General features: G+C 46.1%; 1 protein-coding gene across 1 annotated transcript in view; it reads right to left on the reverse strand.

The window, feature by feature from the left end:
* LOC106746476 overlaps window positions 1-15075 on the reverse strand; it is a 167129-nt gene that overhangs the window by 5410 nt on the left and 146644 nt on the right. The window contains exons 3-8 of the mRNA XM_014623104.1: window positions 2357-4318; window positions 824-980; window positions 630-718; window positions 413-523; window positions 229-307; window positions 13-123 (exon numbers count right to left, since the gene is read on the reverse strand). Of these exons, the coding sequence (XP_014478590.1) occupies window positions 13-123; window positions 229-307; window positions 413-523; window positions 630-718; window positions 824-980; window positions 2357-4318 (2509 nt within the window). The remainder of the gene's footprint in view (window positions 1-12; window positions 124-228; window positions 308-412; window positions 524-629; window positions 719-823; window positions 981-2356; window positions 4319-15075) is intronic.

Consider the following 15075-nt stretch of genomic DNA (forward strand, 5'->3'; position numbering starts at 1 on the left):
AGAGAGACTCACCGCTTTTCTGTTGTGACACGTATTTCTCGGTAGCTTTAACGTTTTGTTCCTTCAAAGCGTCCAACCTGTCTTGTATCTTCGTTGGATACGGATAAAAATACAAGTGGTCCACTGTCGCGTCATGTGGACAGACAAATTCACAGTCATTTCGTGATTTCTAAATCGCGCGCATAGAGCAACAACCAACGAGCTCGTGAGAATTCTCAAAACACTTACGTTCCTCCTGATTGATATTCCGTTGTATCCAATAATAATAGGGCTTTGTCAGAGTGCACTCGTAACGTTGGCGTAGCATCTAAAATAATTGTAACGGCACTTCGCATATTTTTGAAGATAACTCTTTATTTGTAATTTTTATTTGCGTAAAATGTTCGTATGTTCGTATGTTTATCAAGAAAACCTTTATTGTCTCTTCAATGGCTTGCGATCGTGTATTATTTTTTCGAAACTTTTGCGTCAATCGTTCCTCCAGCTTCCTGGAAAACAGTTCTATCTGGGTTTTCTCGTTGAGCTGAAATCACGTCAGTCATACGTTTTATTGTTCGTTCCATTATGTAGGGGAGAAGGAAAAACGGGGGCAATCTCTACTAGCGTGCGCGGTGCATTCGCTCATTTACCAATGATATTTGCGATTCCCCGATCCAGTAGACCCACATTTTGCCGGATTCGGATGCCATCCCTACTTGGTCAGCTTCGATGATGAGCGCTGTAACATCACGTTGGAACTTTAAGAGCGGCAGGAGTAAGAAGAAGAACATTCGAATATTCGAACGCTAATTAACATCTATGCAAGATGTCGAAGCATACTTACCTGGCCACCAACCCGAACAGTTCCCCCATACTAGCTTGCCGACGTTATTCTTCTCCTTCACGGTGTTTATCGAAGATCTCGTCGATCTCCTTCGCAGTACGTATTTCTTCTCATCGTCCGACTCATTGTCCTTGTTGTTGTCGGCCGTGTTTTTTGCCTGAACATAAATTATTATTGTATATATCTTTTTGTTAATCTTACTTTCGACATATTTCATACTCTGCACTCACGTCTTTCATCAATTAAGATACGACTTCAGTGAACAAGTATAAAGATTATAAGAGTATTATAGAGTAATTATAAAGATTATAAAGAGTATAAAGATTGTAACAACAAGTTACGTCTTTAGTATAACGAGAACGGTAATATTAATACTGGTCTTACTACATTGAGAGGGAAAATATCTACAAAATATTTTATAGATGGGTATTAACACGTTCCGTGCCATGTGGGGCGTATACGACCACCGCTGCACTTTCCGTTCAGACCATTTGCAATTCTCATTGAAAAACAAAGAATTCTTAAAAAATTTATTGTAGAGTCAAATATAGACAACTTCACATCACGTATACAGCGTTTACGACTTTTTTTAATCTTTAAAGTGTGAGTCGTATACGCCCCACGCGGCCTGAATGGAAAATCTTCAAAAATTGCCGTGGCACGGAACGTGTTAATAACGTATGTTTATATCAATATAAACAATAAATTTTCAAATAAGAAAATATACATTTTGTTAAATCTGTAGCCCCGCATGAGAGCAATTGTTTACCTTATTTAAATAAAAGAAAATTTGGAGAGATTTAAATAAATATGTTATTAATATCCCCCCAGGCAAAAAAATATTTTTTGCTTTTTAGATACTTTATATATATATATATATATATAACGTAGAGAAGAAACTGGGGCTTATTTCATGTTTTACACATTTAAATTAAAAAGAAAGATGTATGCAATGTTTTATAATATCATGTACATTTCAATATCATTTAAATGTAACTACATCTTTAGTTTTAAGAAAAAAATATTAACCTTGTATATATTCATATTTATATAATTTATATATTCATATTTATATAATTACTAACAATACCGCAATTCATCACTCAAAAATTCATCACTACAAAAAAGTTATTTTAAAAGAAATAACATCTCTAAACAGTGTTGCAATAAGGATCAACTAAATAAAGGAAAAATTCGCAATAACTACAGTACTTCTTGTGACTACGGAAAAATTACGACCAGTAATTACAAAATCAACTGAACAACAAAAATAGAGACAGAAAGAAATAAAAAATTTACTTTCACCATGTTCAATTTTTAAAAACTGTTCATATCACATGCAATGCGTTAGCCATGGGCCATTTCATACATCCAACTAACACAACATCAGCAACCTGCAGCTATAGAGAAGAATACACCCCCTATATTTATTAAGTCAGATACAAGCTTTGTAACATTTAATCCGTGTGACTCAACCCCGGTCTCCTCTACCGAAGTTATGTTATTGAAAGATAAGTTTCCAAGCTCACACACCTTGGCGGGATTCTGGTTCTTCTCCCGTCCTGAACTGTGCTCCGACGACCTTCCTCCGTTACTCTTGTTCCGTTTTCCGTATGTGATCACGTCTTTGGTAGTCTCACGACGACTCTCCAATTTCGCGTTTTGCTTCGAAGATGCTGCAGGAGCTTCACCGACGACGGTCTCGCGGTACACGTAGCAGGCACTGGCCATCGACGCGTTTCGCTCTTGGCGCGCTTCGCTGTTAACGGAATCGTCGCTAACGTCCACCTTCCCAGCCATGATCCGCGATTCGAGCGCGTCGTCGCCTTCGTTGCCGCGTCCTTCGCTCAAGGACGAGCGGGGCTCGAATATACGGGACACCGCCGTCAAGCTGACGTTGCTGTCCTCCGAGCCCCAGCTCACCTCGTCGACGTTTATCTTCAACGAAGGTATCGGCGGCGCGGAGTCGTGGACGCTCTGGTACGTCGTTTCGGTCCGGTCGACGAACTCGCAGTCGATCGGCCCCTTCTGCGGGCGTTTCTTGTCACGGGACTTCCGGCCCGTGTTCCCGTACGTTTTATACGTCGCCGACAGTTGCGGTGAATTCGCATCTCGCGACTTCTCCGCACGGTCGGCCGTGTCATCGTCCTCCCACTCGTATTTCATGGAGACGTCGCGACCCTCGTCACGACCCTCGTCCTGTTCCTCGCCCGGATCTTTGGCGACTTCCATCTTGTCGGTGTCCGCGTTGTCGTCTATGTGCGCCCGGATGTCCCTCAAGATCGCGGTGGCGGTGTTCTTGAGGTTCTCCTTGCACGAGCTGACGTGGGAGGAACGGCGTTGCGGGTTGCCGCAGTCGCAACGTTTCCTCCGCGCGATACCCGGGAGCTCGGCGGCCAACGGAGCCGGTGCGCTGCGTCTCGCGAGACTCTTTCGGCGATGGGTGCGATCGCTGCTCGCCACGGGTCGCCTTCGTCGGCGTTTCTTGACGGCGTGCGGAGCCGCGGAATTCCTCGGGAGATTCCTCAGCAGTCGTTCGTGGTGGCCCTTCTTCAACGGTAACATCCCAGACTCGCTGTACGAACTGGTGGACCCGCGACTCGAAACGTTTCCGTTCGCGAAGTGGGACTGCTGCCTCGTCGCGTCCTCCTCCTCCTCCTCGTTCTGCCCGCTGCTGTCCGACGTCGTGTTCTCCCAGATGTCCCCCATGTCGTCGTTGACGCGCGCCACGTTCTTGTAATAATCGGCGCGTCCCGAGAGATCCACGCGTGACCGCTTCTGCCTTCTCGTGTCACGGCTCGGCAAGTGTCGTCTCGTCGATGCGGAGTGATCGGTCGATAGTGCCTCAGTCGTGTTGCAGCTCTGCCGCTTTGGTCGCCCGTGGGCTAGGTTTTTGCCGGTCGATCGGTACACCGTGGATAAACGATCGCGGGCCTCGTCCACGTTGCTGCTACCAGCTAATCGAGTGTGAAGTTGCTTAAATGAGAAATTGTAACCTGGTAGCGCGGCAGAAGGCGGGCCGTCCTTGAGCGAAGGATTGGAAGAAGGGTTGACGGCACCGGCGGCGACGACTCGTTTCCTCATCGCGGATCGACGATCAATGTCGTCGTGGATCCGACGACGCACAGTCATCAATACCGCCGGGTCCCTCGGCTTCTTATGCCGTTGAACCGTCCACTTACTGCGCTTTCGTCTGCCACGTTTACGGACGGATTTTTTCAAAGGTACGATGTTGCGCATCGCGGGCATGAACGGCCACAAAGCGGTCGAGATATTGTTAACGGGCTTTGGCTCGGTCTCTTCGGTCCCTTCGAGCTCGGCGGTCTCTTCAGCGGAATACAGCTTCGTGGTCACGTCCCAAAGGTTAACGAAGGCAATGTCCTTCAGAGACGATTCGGGAAGAATTCCTAGTTCCATGGCACATACGAGGGACCACACATTCGCCATCTTGCACTTCCATGGTCTGCCCCTGCGTCGGTTCGGCTTCTGGGTGATCTGCAAATGCATCAACGAAAGTCTCAGTGAGGAATCGATGCCCCATTCAAGTAAATATTTGCTAAGGAGTATTCGAGTTAATTATTTTACCCGGGTCGAGTAAATATCTATTTTTTTCCTTTCAGTGCTACATTCAAATAATATTATTTATTTCATCCAGATAAAATGATTATTTCAATACTCCTTAGCAAATATTTATTTAAATACAACACTATTTTCTTTCAGTCTATTATATAGAAAAAGTCTAAGTTTGTATAATTAAATAAGTACCAAATTAAAATTCATTTATGAGAAAATATTTCCGTTACTCTGTTGTTTAAAACGCGTAATCTATGTGATAACAGTCGCGAGTCGAAGTAAGCAACGACTCGCATCGAGATCGAGATCGAGATCGATGTCTCATCTGTTATACGCTTGTAGTTTAGGTCAATGTGAACCAAAAAATCCTATATCATTGTGCAAATAACCACGCGAAATTTTTAATTAATAATTATTAAAAATGACCATGTGATTTCTTTTATTAATAACTCAAAAATTTTCGTAAATATTTGCAAAATGATAGAGGACTTTGTTCAGAATGACCTAATCTATCAAATATTTTACAGCTGTTGTATCTACCCGAGTCGAAATTTTAGTCCCAGTTTAAGTCTAATTTAGTTCTACATTAAGTGTTCAAAAGTTTCCTATTGTGTTCTATTAATGCAACAAATGCTGCGGAGGAAGTTATTGCCGTTTTCTTCACTTGAAGATTTAATATAGAACTAAAATTTAGGTTCTGGAGGACTAAATTTCCTGTGTAGCATTAAAGGAACACTTATTGTGCTCCTTTCATGTTACAAGTGGGAATTTATTTCTATTTTCTCCACTTGAAGACTGAACATAAAATTCCAAATTTCGACTCGGGCAGCGACCGACATCAGGACATTGAACTTTGAACCACGAACTTTGGATCTGTCACTAGGTACAACTGTTGTATACTTGCAGATGAAGCCATTCTGAACAAAAATCCTTTACCATTCTAATAACCAGGCAAATTTTTGAATTATTAATTAAATAGCCTCTATAAACAGCCATTTTCGATAATTAACAACTTAAAATTTCGCGTGGTTGTTTGCAAAATGATGGAGGACCTTTTTACTCACATTAACTCAAACTACAAGTACATGACGGATGAGATACTTAACGACAAATATCCTGTATACATCCTTCGAAGCTAAAAGGTTAAGGAATCCATCCCTTTATTTCCCGAGGATCCATTATCAATGTTGGATTATTTTTTAAAGGCAATTAATAATTAGATGTAAACAGAAAATTACATGTAAAAAAAGAGCATGCCGTAAATAGGACACTAGCCGCTGATGTGAGTCAATCGTCATCGCTCGAAATCCATTCGCTCGCAGAGGCAGAATTTTATCGTTGAAAATGAAAAATCGCGTGTCGCAATTAAAAGCACAATCGGACACAACGGCGCGGCGAGAATCGTGACCCGCGAAATCGCACCGGCGACTGACGACGTCGTAGGGAGGCGAGACGCACGAGAAACTGGGAGGGGGGGGGGCAGAGTCTCCGTAATCCGGGGACGTTTGTTTATCTCGTAATTACAGGAGTAAAGTATATAAAGAAAATGTATTGGATCGCATCCGTGGGCAGATTTCCCACGGGAGAACGTAACTCGTAACATTGACAGAGTCGTCGTCGTCGTCCTCGTCGTTGTCTGGGGAACGGAGAGCCGAGGAGAGGGGAGGATTTGCGGAAAGTTTCCGCAGTTCTCGCGCGGTGCGCGCAAAAATCACCTCAAAGAGAGACAAATTGGGTCGCGGGCGCTTGATTAAAATTAAACCTAAATTAATCTCTCTTCTCTCCGACGGAGCCTCCCCCCTCCGTCCCTCCTCATCCTCGGCCGCCCACTCCGGCGTGGTCGTCGTCGTCGCGTGTCGTTGCTGGTAAACACCACCGGTTCTCTCATATTACCGTCGTGTCGAAGAGTGGAAGAAGAAGAGCGTCCTTCTCGGCGCGCGCGAAACATGCTTCTTGATCGCGACGTAATATCGCGCCGCGTACAAACATTACATTTATATCCGCTCGTGCACTCCTGCGTGGCGTGCGTGCTCGCTCTCTCGGCGCGGCGCTTCGTAATACTTCCCGGAAGTCTGCGAAGACTTGAATTAGGTATGAAGTCATAAGAAATGTAGATACGCTGCAAAATGAATGTCCGTTGCGCGAAGTCGACGCACCCGCTCGCATTGTCCCGCTCGTCGCGCCGACAATGTACTTTCGCGCGTTAATCGCGATGGCGCCGCGGCGAAAATAACGCGGTAAGTAGGTGCGAATTTGTAATTCGTCAACTGCCTTTCTTCCGACAGGTCGATACTTCCGTGAGCAAAAGAGGGAGAGAAAGGGAGATCGATTCGGTGACATCGGCGACGCGATCGTGTCTTCGGCGCTCGGCACACGGTGGAATTTAATTTTTCACATCGCATACTTTCGCAATTACGGCTCTCGGGGTTTTTCAGCAAAGGGGCTCCCCCCGGAGTTCCTCGAGGGCCGCGACGTGAAAGTTTGATGCGGTGGAATTACATATAAGCGACAAATATAATTCTATGTTTACATCGCCGAAGACGTATCCCGGAAAAGGTTTCCCGTATCGGCGTGTGGGAGAGAAAGAAGCGCCCAACAATTTGTGAGTAAGACACACACGTGAATATTTTAATATCGACGGCGATGCTCTCGCCGCCCCTCGAAACCGCCCCTTATTCCACCCTTGGCATTCTGCGGTAATTGCAACGTGTCTACGTGCTCTCTCTCTCTCTCTCTCTCTAATGTCTTATTTCACATAGCAAATCGATAAAAATAAAATATGAGCGAGTCGGCGAGATACATCGCCGATGCGGACAGATCCGTCCGTTGACTCACACGGCCATAATTGCATTTCACCTGACCCGATAAGAGGCGCGTTTCGCGTGCATTAATCATGAGACAAAGCGTGTTATACAATAATTCCTATGTCGAAATGGATTCGATGGTCTAATGAGAGAACTCGTTTTCGAAAAATTCTCTCATTGGGCCATCGACTGCGTTCCGACTAATGACTTGTTGTGTAACAGGTCTAAAGGCGCTTTTTCATGCTAACGTTCAACGCTCACATTTACTGTTAAAAAAGATCACGTGATCGAAGTTGCTGCTAGATAGTGAAAAACGCATAAAAAGAATATAGCAGCGTCGAATTTTGAACATTACAGCGTCAGTCCTGTATAGTGTTCCTCTCTGAGAATCATATTATTTCTAAGTAAATATTAGGTCTGTTCTTTCTTGCTGAATTAGTGTATACTTATAGAACTGGAAAAGAGACATATATACAAATAAGACTTGGTGGAAGAAAAAAAAAGAGAGAACTAATAAACTATACAAGCTAGTACAGCAAAAATAATCTTATTATAACGTATGCAGAAAAAATTACTCTTAAATCAGGAATATATGTTCTCATATGTAAGCAAGAATATTATAATATTTTTTAGAAGATTATTAATCTTGATTTCATTGAATTTGCATTAATGATATAAGCATTATTTGCACGCTAGCGTCAGATTAAAACCACGTGATCGCGTTTCGGCGCTGCAACGAGAGTCTCATGAGTTGGCACCTTAAAACCGCGCACACAACAATGCACCATGTGATTTTCAGCGCCGCGAAACCGATCGAAAGACACTCGAGACGCGCTCGCGAAAACTGTGATCCGCATTTGAATCGTCCCTTCGCCGGCACCGCGGAACGTGAAAGAAAGACGTATGGCCGAGCTACACGTGTCGCCTCTAAAACGCGCTGGTGTCCTAGAGGTGCCGATTCGCGCCGCAAGCCAGTCGGCCGAGACCTGTTGAATGGAAACACCCCGTCATTAGTAGTCTTACGCAAACAGTATTAGCCGGCCGTTTGTCGCGCCGATTGTACTTTAACGACCGATTGTACATTTAACATGCGATTGTTATTTCACGCGCGTGTCGATTCCGCGGGTTGCAACGTTCCGCATTTCGCATTAATCTCGTGATCGCGCGTTTATCGTGTAATTCTCGGCCATCGGTGGCCCGATCGTTTCGGCACGAACGTCATGAGAAATGCAAGTGTCGCTCCGAGTTAAGAATTAACATCTTCATTTCGTTGCGAACTCTGTGCCGTTCGTCGTTGTCGTCGTCGTTGTTCCGACTTTTGTCCGGCGCATCCAGTGGAAATGCGATTTGCCTGGTGCAAACATCAACTAAAGTTATCTTCTTTCGTCAAATCGCCCGTTGTGCGCCGATCGAACGTCGACGAGGCAGAGGGAGAGAAGAAACGGAAGACGCGATGAGCGTGATTTCTCTCTCACACGCACACGCAGAGAATTTTTCTCGGAGATATAAGCATTCATGAACCGACGAAGTATCGTCCCAAATAAGTACGAAATGTTTTTTACTGTGTAATAATTGCCCGGCTGAGACATACTTATAACGTCGAAACTATTTCAAGGCAGTATGGGAAATTTTGGAAAGCAACACGAACGATACATTACAGCTGCATATCGCCGTACAGATACTATGATTTATATCTTAAACACAACGAATATCCCGTCTTTCTTCCGTTCTCATACACATGAAAAAATGTTTAACATTAACAAAAATGTTTAATCTTGAAATGAGCACAAATAATATTGGTATCAATATAAATTAAATCAAATCAAGACTAAAATTCTAAAAAGATCATAATATTCCCGATTATACATGAGAATATATATCATTGATTTGAAAGTATTTTTGTCCGTGTAGACGCACATATACAATAGTACTACAACAGTTACTACCCGAGATAAAATTTTTTCCATACTGACATTAGAAATAACGCGCAATTCAAATTGCAGCGTTGAAAATACACACGGGAAAAAAGTTTGGTTGAATTTACCAGACAGTGAACAAACCAAGCGCGTTTTAGTTTTAAACGAAACAGAATTTCTAGTTCTCATGACCCAAATTTGGTTCTTACAACCAGAAATTCTGTTTCCTTCAACCGAAACACGTTTGGTTCGTTCACTGTCTAATAAATTCAATCAAACTATATTTCACGTATATATCAGTATGGAATATTTTTCACTTTTCGGATATTTCCTTATGCATGTGGTAAATTTATATAAAATCAGGTTAAAATACACCTGATCGAACTATTCGTTTATGAGTACGTCCAAACCGCGCGATACAAGTTTAATAAATTATGCTACTAGTATGCCATATCATTCAACAACGATTTTCTGCTCGCACCGAACACACCGCAGATAAGACACCGAAGGAGTGATAATTCGATACACCACGTGCGATCGCGACTCCTCGATCGTGAGAATGTATTTCTCCGGGAGAAACGTTTCGGCCCGGATTCCCCGGATCCCGAAGTCGCCAACGGGGACGCGACGACCATCGGCGCGATAAATGAATCAGGTTTGGCCGGCGGCGGCGGCGCGCTCGAGATTCGAATCGCCCTTTAAATAGCCTCCTCCTCTCGCGGAGGGTTGGCGCGCGGGAGAAAAAAAGGCGGAAAGTAAAACGGGACGGGGGAGGAGGTGAGGGCGATGCGCGCACACACACTGAGAGTTCACGCGGCGCCTCCAAAGGCATTTCTCGAGGTCGCTCCGCGCCCCGGGGTCGACCTGATGAATGGAAACGTCGGTATTATTGTGTTTACACGCGGGACACACGGGTGCCTCTCTCGCCACACTTGGCGTGGAAACATTCCATTCATAAAGCGTTCCGCGCGTTCCTCTCACCGCCACACACACGCCAAGTCGCGCGGCTCGCACACATGTGACTCACGTAGGCACACACACGACACGCATACGCACACGGACAACAGACAGACAGACCTAGGAGGGTACGGCACGACGACCCTCTGCCTACGGCGCGCGCGGGGGTTGACACCAGTGACGTATTCAGAAATTTCGTTGCCGCGCCGAGGGACGGCCCCCTCCCTCCCCCTCCCGCGGCCGAGATAACGCCGGATTTTCTCGGCTCGTAACGACACCCATCCTCCACGTCCCCCGCCTCTTCCTCCCCATCCTCTTTTTCCTCCGTCTCGCCGCCATTCCCGGCCGAAAATAATTCCTCGCTCCATTGCGCGAGGAAACGGGGATTCCCGCGTGCTGAGATTCGAGGCCCCCTCGTGTCGGTCTAATGACGAAGGGATTGGATTATTATCGGGGAATCTCTCGCGAATATATTTCCGCGCGCACCCGGCTATTCCGTTTCTTCGACTACTTGATCTAGTTTTTGGCGCGTCAACTGATCGCTCGCGCGATTAACTTGGTTACGTTCCCCTTCATCGTGCGTCCGGGGATATGCTTTACTTTCGTCCCGCGCGATTATTCATGATCCTAACAGGTGCCTTTTGTTGTATGTGGAGAATTACTTTGAATTACATAGAATTACATCTCTTAATGAGGAACAGGGGAGGAACGCCCGGCGGTATGAAATGCTCGCTCGCTCGCGGGCCGAGAAAGGTAGACGCGCGCGACACCCCCGACGTTACACGTAACACATCGCGGTAATTTATAACGACAGGTGTTTCCAGCCCCTCCTCTTGTCCTCCCTCGCCTACCTCCAGGGAGAAAGGGCGTCAACCATAACGCCGGCAGCCCTCGCGTCGCTCTGCCACTGCCGGTGGCAGCAAAGGAATGCTCTTTTTCGCCGTGTGGCGCGCGCGCGCGTGCCTCTCAAGGTCTTTAAACTGAATGGTCACGTGCGATCCCCCGTCGCTTTTTCACGCTCTTTTTTTTCTTCCCCCCCCCCTTTCTCCCTTCTCGCAACGTGTCAGCGCGCATCGACGCGCGTGTCAAAGGGGGTCGTCGCGCGATGCAACTCGCGTCCCGTCCGATCGATCGTCTTGGACGCATCCGAGGCCGGGACTTTATTTTCCACGAATTTTTTGACAGCCTCGAATATTTCCGTCGATCCACGTACGTTCTAATTCGCGTTTCTCGACAAGAATCCTCGGAATTTGAAGATTACGGTTTGAAAAGTCAAAGGAATCCTATTCCGTAGGCCACGAGAACAGACATAAATTGCGTATCGCGGGTAAATACAAATTTCGCGGGAAGTAAAATATTTTCGCTTCGGGAATGACACTCGTTGGATATCGCAGTCCCCGATAAGCGTTTCGGAGGAGTACGCGCAAATTCGTGTCCGAAAGACAATTAAGCGTATACACGACAAGTTCATGTACGCGCACAACGTACACGCTCGTTGTCGTGCGTAACATCAACTCGAGACAACGACGACGACTCGCGGCGCAAAGCCGCGTGAATCTCGCGTCGCGATTCTCTCTCGTGTTTACATCGAGCCAGCTGAACATGAATGGGCTAGTAGCAGCGGCGCGGCGTACGTATTTGTGCATTCGGTCATGACGACTTTCCGTATAAATTGAAACTTCTCGAGGGTGTCTCGTCGACGGCTGGGGAGGAACGTCGTGGAGGGAGAAAACGAGACGCGGAGATCTCTCGCGAGTGGGGCGAGAAGAGAACGGATGAGAGAAGGACGAAGTAGGAGGAGAGAGAGAGAGAAAGATAGAGAGCGAGAGAGGCAACGACGAGGAGCAGAGGGTGAGGCAGATCAGAGGAGGGTAGAAAGCCGCGAAGCTGGGTCAGTTCCGTTTAGTAGGAGCCAAGCTCCAATTCCGCTTGGATCTGTCGTGGCGCTCCGCGACGCGTCTGTGTGTCGAGATTACTCGAACGCACGACGGATGAAAGGAAAGGAAAAAAAAAACGAGAAAAAAAAATCAGAAAAGATGTGTGAAAACGAGTACGACAATCGTCGAAGAGGGGGGGGGGCGATGAGGGGTCCGCTAAATGCGATTTCTAACGAACCGGATTACGGACCTCGCAATTTTTCACTTCTCCCTCTCCCTCTCCCCCCCCCTTCTCTCCCCTCCTTTCTCAGTCGAGGGGAGATAGATCCCGCCGCAGTATTAAAATCGAGCAATACGAACATCGTGGAATGACGTTTTATCATCATAAACGTAATTATTTCGTGACACTTCTTCATTAGAGGGGCCACTGGATGAAAGCACGCATCCGCGGCAGAACGCATTTGTTTCAATTAATAATGCATTTCGGCGGCGGCCGTGTACGAATATTTTTCCGCGGCCGCGCACGTCGTCAGATATATATCATCCTAAATACTCTTGGCACAATTAAGAGAATATGATGGGGTGCGAAGTTGGTCTATGAGTGCGTCGAAAATTTCGGCCGGTTCTAGCGAAACCGAGGTACCCGGTTCTTCAACGATGTTAGGAAGATCAGCAATAAACGACGTTTACGTTGAAGGGACTACGTATACTCGAAAAACGCTAATCGGCATTTTCGATGTCCAAAAAATCTGCAACATTATTTATCGGAAACAAATAAAGCTTAAACGTGTCAAAATAGATAAACAAAACTAGTCTTTGTCTTAGTCGATTTTTAAAATATTCATTTTTAATCAAATTATTAATATTCGAAGTGAAAATTTGATTTTACGCCAAAAATTTCTTCTCTTTTTGTTCATAAAAAAAAAACTGTAATAGCTATAAAAAAAACCTACCACAGATTGGATAATTTTACTAAAAATATCTATGCAAAATTATAGTTAAATCGGTCCGATGGTTCTCGACATATTTTAGGTACCGCTTAGCGATGACGAGCTTCATAGAAACAGTAATAACAGCGTTACATAATATTTAACTTTTTGTAATGAGCTTCATGTAATATGTAAATAAAAGTATGTATGAAAAGAATCACCCGTAAAAGGATATCTTCACAAAGTCAATAATACGGTCAGCAGAAAAATTCAAACATTTCTCGAGCCGCTCAGATGTATATAGCTTTAATTTTGATTATATGATCGTTTGTCAAATATATATTAAGTATTAAGTATGAAATTATTAATATATTAAGTATGATTGTTTATCAAAAGCGTGTTTCATGTTTACCCCTTGCCGATGGAGAAAATCGAGACGACGAACAATCGCGGATCTTTCGCAGTTCCCGATCTAGCGACGAGTGGGCTTCGTTTTTTACACTAGCCTGGATAGAGCTATGCGTTACCGTTATTCGCAACGACAAAATTGTACAATCGGGCACTCGCTTTTGTCCGGGATCGTCGCGCGAGCCGCGGGTGATCTACGAGAAACGGCGAACCGGAAGAAGCGACTCGTAGACGAGCCCGAGCGCAAGTCTCTGTCTCTCTCTCCACGCGGTCGAGGAAAATCCTGCGACCGAGAGAAAAATGCGGGTGAAGAGGAGGGGCCAGAAACATGGCGTGGGTGACTGGCAGGCCGGTGCGCATGAGAGCAATCCGCACTACCACGATGATCATCGGAGGCTGCATCGTCGTCTCCGTTCTCGTTTCCACCGGCAGAGAGAAAAGAGAGAGAGAGAGAGGGAGAGAAAGAGAGAGGAGCTCGCAGTTCGCGCTCTTGGTCAGTGGTGTGCGCTCGAAGGAAACGGCTCGTGTCCGTCTCTTCTCTCTGTTTTTCTCTCCTTCTTTCCCCCTTCTCGCAGCGAATTACAACAGCTTCATTTTTGAAGCGCAAGAACGGGGCGTCGACGTGCTGGACGCAAATGTGGAGATCGTTGGTCGCGGAGAAGCGGATAGTTCGAGAGACTATTTTCGCACAATTCGAGAGGATTCGCTCTCGTTGTGCGGAACCGATCGACAAGTTGGTCGTGTCTTGATTTCTCTCTCTCTCTCTCTCCCTTTTTCTCTCTGTGCTCGCTGCTCGGTAGATTAAGTAGTAAATATAACTTCCAATCGCGAAATAAAACGACAGTGCTAATGGACGTCGGCAAGCCGAGTCATATTAAGACCTCGAAGGTTCAGCGTACGTTATCCGTTTCAGCGGGACTTTGCTTCGGGCAGCTTCTCGGAGGAATATTTCCGCCGCTCGACCGTCCGACTTTTTCATTTCGCGGTTTTTCCCAGTTCCCACGGTTCCCGGTCTGAACTTTCCGCTCGTCACACACATTCGGGACTGTGTCAGGAGCGATAAAGACAATCTACGGCGGGATAGTCGTCGAACTTTCCGCGTCCCATCTCGGGCACGACTTCAGGCTCAATTAGCACGGGGTATTTCCGATCAACCTCAGCGTCGATAGAAATCGCGTCAAAGCGGACACGGGCCGTCTTTGCGCGGGTGAAAAATCCAAATTGATCGCTCGCTATCGCCGTTGCTATCGCCGAGCTAAACGCGATATTATCGCCGCTGCATTGTTCTAGACGCGCGCTTCGATCGAATCGACGATACCGTCAATTTTAATTAGCCCCGACAATCCGCGCGAAATTTCGCAAAACGCCGTTCTTTTCGCCGGCTCGCTATAGTCCATCGCTAAAAGGAGCCGCGATTGGTCAGGGACATACCTCCCGTATATAACAGGGTAGCTATATGTACATACATATATTATATGCACATACACACGCATACACGTACATATGCGCGCGGTCGGGCGAGCGCGCGCGTGCACACGCGTCTATGTACACGTGCGATTTACCCCAGGAGATTCGTACATAGTTTTGCACGTATACATAAGCGAGAGGCGTTTGTTGAACCGTGCAAATCTTCTGCTCGGTGCGCCAACACCGAGACACGTTCGCGCACAGCATCTCACCCTTTCCTCTCTCTTGCTTTCTCTGCATCTCTCGTTGCATACGGCTCTTCGTCTCCTGCCCATTAGCGAACGCTCCTACGTAACCTCTCGCGAGCTATTCGCGCTAGCT

Source organism: Dinoponera quadriceps, unplaced genomic scaffold, assembly GCF_001313825.1.
Source record: "Dinoponera quadriceps isolate SergipeBrazil2010 unplaced genomic scaffold, ASM131382v1 scaffold1850, whole genome shotgun sequence".
In the NCBI taxonomy this organism is placed as follows: Eukaryota; Metazoa; Arthropoda; class Insecta; order Hymenoptera; family Formicidae; genus Dinoponera; species Dinoponera quadriceps.